Raw genomic sequence first — 7,075 nt, 5'->3', positions numbered from 1 at the left:
TCAAAGATGTGTACAAAATTTCAATAACCAGAAAGGGGCTATTTTTTGAGTTCAAACAAGAGTTCAATACATTCAACATACGCAAGTTTTATTGCATCACTTGGATTAATTAAGCATAGTAAACCTTTTACTGACGGTGAAGTTTTAAAGAAATTTTTCTTGACTGTTCTGAAAAGTTGTTTTCTGATTTTCAAAACCAAAAAGAAATCTTGAGTAAAATAAAAGAAATGCCTTTATCTGCTCGAACCGTACAACGCCGTGTTACTGATATGTCAAAGGATATTACTAATCAGCTACAAAATGATTTATTGATGAGCGAAGTTGTTAGTTTGTCTGTGGATGAAAGTACTGACATAAATAACGTTGCAAGGCTTGCAGTAGTTGCATTGATGAGCGAAGTTGTTAGTTTGTCTGTGGATGAAAGTACTGACATAAATAACGTTGCAAGGCTTGCGGTAGTTGCTCGTTATGGAGCTATTAATTCTCCAGTTATTCATGAAGAACTGTGTGTACTGTCACCAAAGTTAGGTACTACGAACGGTATTGACATTTTGAAGAAAGTTCAAGAATTCATTAAATTCGAAAATGGAAATGTTTTTGATTTGAAGAAAAAATGATTTTCTGTCACAACTGATGGGGCTCCAGCAATGTTAGGAAAACATGTTGGCTTTGTAAACCTATTGCAGAAGGAACTTGGAAGGCCACTACTTTCATTACACTGTATAATTCATGAAGAAAATGTATGTACAAAAGCCTCCTCGAAACAGTTAAATGAAGTGATGAGCGTAGTGATTAAAATTACTAACACAATTATAGCTCGTTCTGCCTTGAATCACAGAAAATTTAAGACATTTTTAGAACAAATTGAATGTGAATATAGTGATTTATTAATGCATACTGAAGTTCGCTGGTTAAGCAGAGGAAAGGTTCTAAATCGATTTGTGGCATGCATTAATGCAATTGAAATATTCATGAGTGAAATCGGTGAAAGTTTCCCTCAGCTCAAAGATAAAAATTGGCTTCTTAAATTAAAATTCTTAACAGATATTACTAATCATTTCAATAATTTGAATTTGCGCTTACAGAGCAAGGAACAGACAATTCTCAAACTTTATGAAGCATGGAAAAGTTTTTGTTGTAAGCTAGTTCTATTCCAGGGTGACATAATGAAACAAACATTTAAATATTTTCCTTCAGTAAAAACTCATGAAGAAATTACAAATGCAGAAGTAGATATGCTTAAAACTTACATTGATGCCATTCAAATCGAATTTGAAACAAGATTTCAGAATTTTAAAGCCCATGGTCCTATGTTCAGTTTTATAATAAAGCCTGATGGAATGGAGGAAAATGTGTTGGACCTGCAATATTTCAATTTCCTTGAAATTGAAAATCTAGATATGGAGTTAATTGACTTCAAAAATTCAACAATATGGACAGACAAATTCAAGGCCTTAAGAAGACAACTTCATGTTGGGCATCACTTCCCTCCAAGTTTTCTTCGATAAAGAAAGTTGGTTTCGCTTTATTATCAGCTTTTGGGTCCAGCTACTCATGTGAACAAGTATTTTCCCAAATGACATTCATTCTCAGTTCATCGCGTAACAGGTTAACTAACGAAAATTCATGTGTTCTTTTAAAAACGACAAATTATCGCCCAAATATCTCAAATCTTACAGGATAATGAAACAGCATCAAGGAAGTCATTAAAATGATTAAATAAGGTCCCATTTTATTTACATGTGTGTTTACTTTTTCTGTTAACATTTTATGATTTATTTCAAGTTGTAAATTTAGATTTGATGATAATAAATTTGTAATTCTCTATTTAAGGTATATTGGATTATCCCATCTGTATAATTTTTTTTATGTACTCTGAGATAATATGCAAGCTAAAATAGAAGTGATGTGACCAACCAGCAAAAATTTTTCTGAAAAAAATTGAAAAATGACTCACTTTTAAAAAAAGGTTGCCGACCACTGCTCTAACCGAACAGTGAGATTTACCGTCACCTCAATATAACGCTCTCATGGCTGAAAGGGCGAGAATGTTCGGTGATGGGATTCGAACCCGCAGATTGCAAATAGAACGCCCTGACCACCAGGCCATGCCAATAGTGTCGCAGGTAACCAATTTTATTCGCCCTTGAGTATTTTGATAACCCGGATTTGAAACTAGGCAGAACAATCGGTGCTTCTTTTTCAACATCCAGTTGTCTCGATGGTGACATTCTACCAAATAAATCGGTTGCTAAGGCGATAAAAGTTTACCAAGAGTGCCTATTTAAAATATTAGCAATTCTGTAGTAATATAAAAAGGTGTATGTATATGTATATATGTTGAAATTATGCTAAATAAGGTATATTCGTGACTTTAAAAACCTTTAATTTATTAATTTTACACGCTTGTGAAATTTTTAGTTAAGGGGGGAGTAATGTTTTGGCCTACCATATTACCATGAAACTGGGCTGTTTCTTCTGTGCTCACTACGAGTATCGAAACCGGGTTTTTAGCGTTATAAACCTTCAGATTTACCGCTGAGCCACTAGAGGGCGTTACTTATGAGAAACGAAATTTGAAGATATATTTCGTACAAAATAGTTGAAAAAACTGGCACACCAATGTTAAGTAAAGATAATGATTTTTCAATATAAATCACACATGCACGTGCAGATGAGAATATAATACCGCACATTGTACTGTTCTTACTGTTAGGCCTAACGAAAAACACGAGTTACATCGTCATCAGGCCTCTAAAAACTGCCGTTTGGATTTTTTAGAATAGTGGTCTTCGTAAAAGTGTTAAAAGGCGTTCATATAAATTAAAAGAATAGGGAGCCCCTTTTGACAGCCTTCTTTTCCCTCCCTCCCCCACAGTATGAGATAGATAATTTCACGAGTCGTAAGCAAAAACCTATTAGAAAACAGAATGACTGTACCTAAAATATGAAATTTTATGACCAAACAAAAAATAAACTAATTGAATTATTCTTCATATATAAACTAATGTGGTTAATGAAATAAACCGATGTCCCTGAATGTAAATTTTATGCAAATTTAATTCAAAATTTTTCCTTTGCGATTTGTTTTACGAAATAAATATTTGATTTGGAATTTTGTGTATATTCTTGTTAGTTATTAAATGAGTTTATTGATTCGTAGGAAAAGGGTTGAGACAAAGTTTGATTACTAGTAGGAGAATAGTTAAAGTATTTCACAGCCTATTAATGGGAATAATGGCGCCGTTTTTCATGGATTTGCATATTGGACCAGTCCGTGGACCACTCTTTGAAAACCACTAACTTAGAGGAAAAAGAATATCATTAGACGATAAAAAAGGAGAAAGAAGAAGCACCTTTTAACCCCTTTACAAACTGTTCGAGATTAACCTATGTTACCCATTGTTCGCCACCAGTTAGGAGGAAAGAAACATTATATAATACACTAGAACAAACCAATCATAAGTGGTATATATCAGCTAAGATCATAACAAAATACACTAGCCCTAAGATAATAAGTGGTATATACCAGCTAAGGATCATAACAAAATACACTAGACCTAAGATAATAAGTGGTATATACCAGCTAAGGATCATAACAAAATACACTAGACCTAAATATATACCACTAATGATGATTTTAGGTCTAGTGTATTTTGTTATGATCCTTAGCTGGATAAGTGGTATATACCAGCTAAGGATCATAACAAAATACACTAGACCTAAAATATATACCACTAATGATCAGCTAAGGATCATAACAAAATACACTAGACCTAAAATCATAAGTGGTATATACCAGCTAAGGATCATAACAAAATACACTAGCCCTAAAGGTTTTGTCATCATCAGATATCGCCTTGTCGAAACGTTGTACATTTGCTGTTATGCTAAACTTGTATTAAAGTTTTTCTTCATTACCCATTCAAGCCGTCTCCAACCATTATTAGTCTCAAAGTGGGTTCCTCGTAATCGAATCACATGATTATGTTATAAACATTATATATTTTCACTGCTATATGCTAATACTTGAGCGAGACAGTTATTTTGCTGATTGTTTTTATATATGTTTTAACATAATCATACAAAAGTTCTTGACAAAACATTTGATCTTCACAAATTATTTTAGTAGATTTGGTAAGAACTATTAAAGTTCATCTTTTATATAAGACCACAGAACACCGATTTGTAACAAATATTTGATGACCTTTGTATAAATTCTAAGTGAAGTGAAAGGTTACTCTAACATTGTTTCAATATCTATGTGAGGAAAATATCAGTTTGGAAATGTAAAATATTCGATAAACTAGTTTTTTCTAAACCTACAAAACAAAACCTACATGATAAATCTAATGAAATAATATGCAAAGATACGTACAAATAGTTAGTGAAATAACAGATGCACCAGATAGTTTTGATTTACTTTCATAGGATGTGGTTACCAGGATTAGAAATGTACTAAATGTATGTGTTTCTTAGAATTTGCCAAAGTCAAACACTTTTCCCAAATAACATAATGTAGTGGCAGGCTATAAATGAGGGGTTCAAAAGATCATTGTTCAAAATTCCAGTATGACGTGGATAGTCAATTTGGTTATGGATTTCTAAACGAAGAAATGTTCTATGATCATATTAGATCAAATCATTTTGGGGGATTTCCCCTCATGGTGACTTATTCTATTTGACTAATCACATGCCAGAATACTTGGATATACCACAGATATTATTACATTGGCCTGTTGGTATACTGACAAATTGGCATCATGTTTTTCAAATAAGGATTCGTTGAGACGATGGGAAAGTGAGGGATATTTATCTGAAGAGAATGACTTTGTTTAAACAATTGAAATTTAAAGGTCCTTTTCAGGACCATCACATCCTGAGGATAAGAAAGTTATGCTTGCACATAATGAAAAGGTTTCTCACTTCTGATATTTACAATGAACATCAGTATAAGTCTTTTGTCTGATCCTTCTTGTGCATTATCCGTAGATAATTATCTATAAGTCTGGACAGTTGATGTAAGATCATGATCTCTTATCTAATACTTAAAGTTTTGTTAATAAAAGTTTCAGTATGTGTGACAACAGTCTTATTTAGAGTTTGTGGTTTTACTTACAAACATTGATGATAACATATATCTATATGCAGACTTATATTAGATGGTTAAACAAGAAATTTGAATAATTAGTTCATGAAGTCTAATTGAGTAGAAAGTATACAATAATTATACACTATCTGAAATGTACATGTTGTACACGTTCCATCAAATCATGAGAAATAGAATATCATGAAACAACCAATACACTATGTTTACTATGAGTTAGACTAAATATCAAAGTTGAAGTGTACACACTGTTTGAGATTGCTTCTATTGTTTATGTTCAAGATTAATTTGTTTTTCTACTTCAAACATTTATTGCTGTTAACAAAGTATTTGTTTGTTTTGTTTTGAATTTCGTGCAAAGCTACCTGAGAGCTATGTGTGCTAGCCATCCCTAATTTAGCAGTGATAAACTAGAAGGAAGGCAGCTAGTCAACACCACCCACTGCCATTTCTTTTACCAACGAATAGTGGGATTGACTTTAATATTATAATGCTCCCACGGTTGAAAACGCGTGCATGTTCTGTGACAGGGACTCGAATCCGCGGACCTCCGCTTGCGAGTGGAGCGCCATCACCACCAGGCCTTGCTAGGCCTACTAAAAAGGAAAGTATAGTGTGGTATTTTAACTTCACGCTCTTATCGTGGGGAATAGGAAAAGGGAGAATTGTTTTCTCAGACTTCTCTTGTTTTAAATATAGATATATGATATTGATTAAGAAAAACAAGTATTGTTATGGTGTGAAGGCCTTTTTTAAGCTCGCAAAGCATGATTATAATTAATTATACTTGTCATAGGACATTAATATTAAGCCTATGATATTTCAAACACTAACACTACACTCTTTTCTAGTCCCTCAGGGATTTTCAAGAATTAGAAAAGTGTACAATAACGGTATTTCTACCATAATGTGTTCGCCACATCCATTGTCGACGACGCGTTTTGCTTAATCCAGAGCTCATCAAGCCAACTGGAAAACAACAAATATAGATCATACCATAACCGTTGTTGTTGTAACAAATGGCTTATATAAGTAGCGTTCTGATCATTACTGTGTTTGTTGTACTCCATTGGGACTGTGCGATCGAATAACGTGTATTTTTTATGCACATAACGATATGATTTTTGTGCAGAATGATTCCAATTACAGATATATCGATTTCATAACAGATGTTCCTTTTATACGAACTAAGCTTGTTGTAGAGCAAAGCCACATTGAAGCGAGCCTCCTATTTTAGCGTGGTACGTTTGTAAGCTTACCGCTGCCTCACTGGGAAACCTTTGAAGAAAGAAAAATAAATGTACAACACTCATCTTAAGTTTTATGGAAGGTTAGCATCTGATCCGATATCACAGCTGCTATGTCTACAAAACTCAGAACGAGTTCAAACTGTTTGTTTGGTACTAGATATTGATATTAAATATAAGATTGAAAACACAATAATTTATGAACAAACAGTAGGCGTGAAATGTAATCAGTAGACGAAACATGAAATGGTAAGGGATGTATACATATTTCATTATGGTTAAATAATAGAAGTAAATGTGTTTTCAACATATTACATTTATGGATAAGTTGTTTTATGTAAAATCATACAGTTTTGTAAATTTAAACTGACAGTACATGGTTATGTACTTGTTCAGCTTAGTTAGGATGGTATATGTGTTCAGAAAACTGTTCCTTTTAGTTTTTTTAAGAGCAAAACTACATTGAGCTACCTGTTGTGTACATTGTGGCGAATCGATTCCTGGATTTTAGCTTTGAAAGTCCGTAAAATTACGGTTGACCCGTCGAGAGACCATGCGTCATAAAAATTCGATGGGAAAAATTATTTTCTTTGAATTTCTTACTTAAACAGGTCTATATTTCACACACACATACAAAACGTTTTTGTGAAGTATTTTTGGTAATTTATAATTAAAAACTTGACACCCACACAACTATATATATATATATATATATTACCTA

General features: G+C 33.0%; 1 protein-coding gene across 1 annotated transcript; it reads left to right on the top strand.

The window, feature by feature from the left end:
• The first annotated feature begins 647 nt into the window (after window positions 1-647).
• Window positions 648-1,508, top strand: LOC106470428 (general transcription factor II-I repeat domain-containing protein 2-like). The gene has a single exon (XM_013930985.1). The coding sequence runs from the start codon at window positions 648-650 to the stop codon at window positions 1,506-1,508; it is 861 nt and encodes a 286-aa protein (XP_013786439.1).
• The last annotated feature ends 5,567 nt before the right edge of the window (window positions 1,509-7,075 follow it).

Source organism: Limulus polyphemus, unplaced genomic scaffold, assembly GCF_000517525.1.
Source record: "Limulus polyphemus unplaced genomic scaffold, Limulus_polyphemus-2.1.2 Scaffold3996, whole genome shotgun sequence".
In the NCBI taxonomy this organism is placed as follows: Eukaryota; Metazoa; Arthropoda; class Merostomata; order Xiphosura; family Limulidae; genus Limulus; species Limulus polyphemus.
This window is presented reverse-complemented; position numbering and strand designations above follow the sequence as displayed.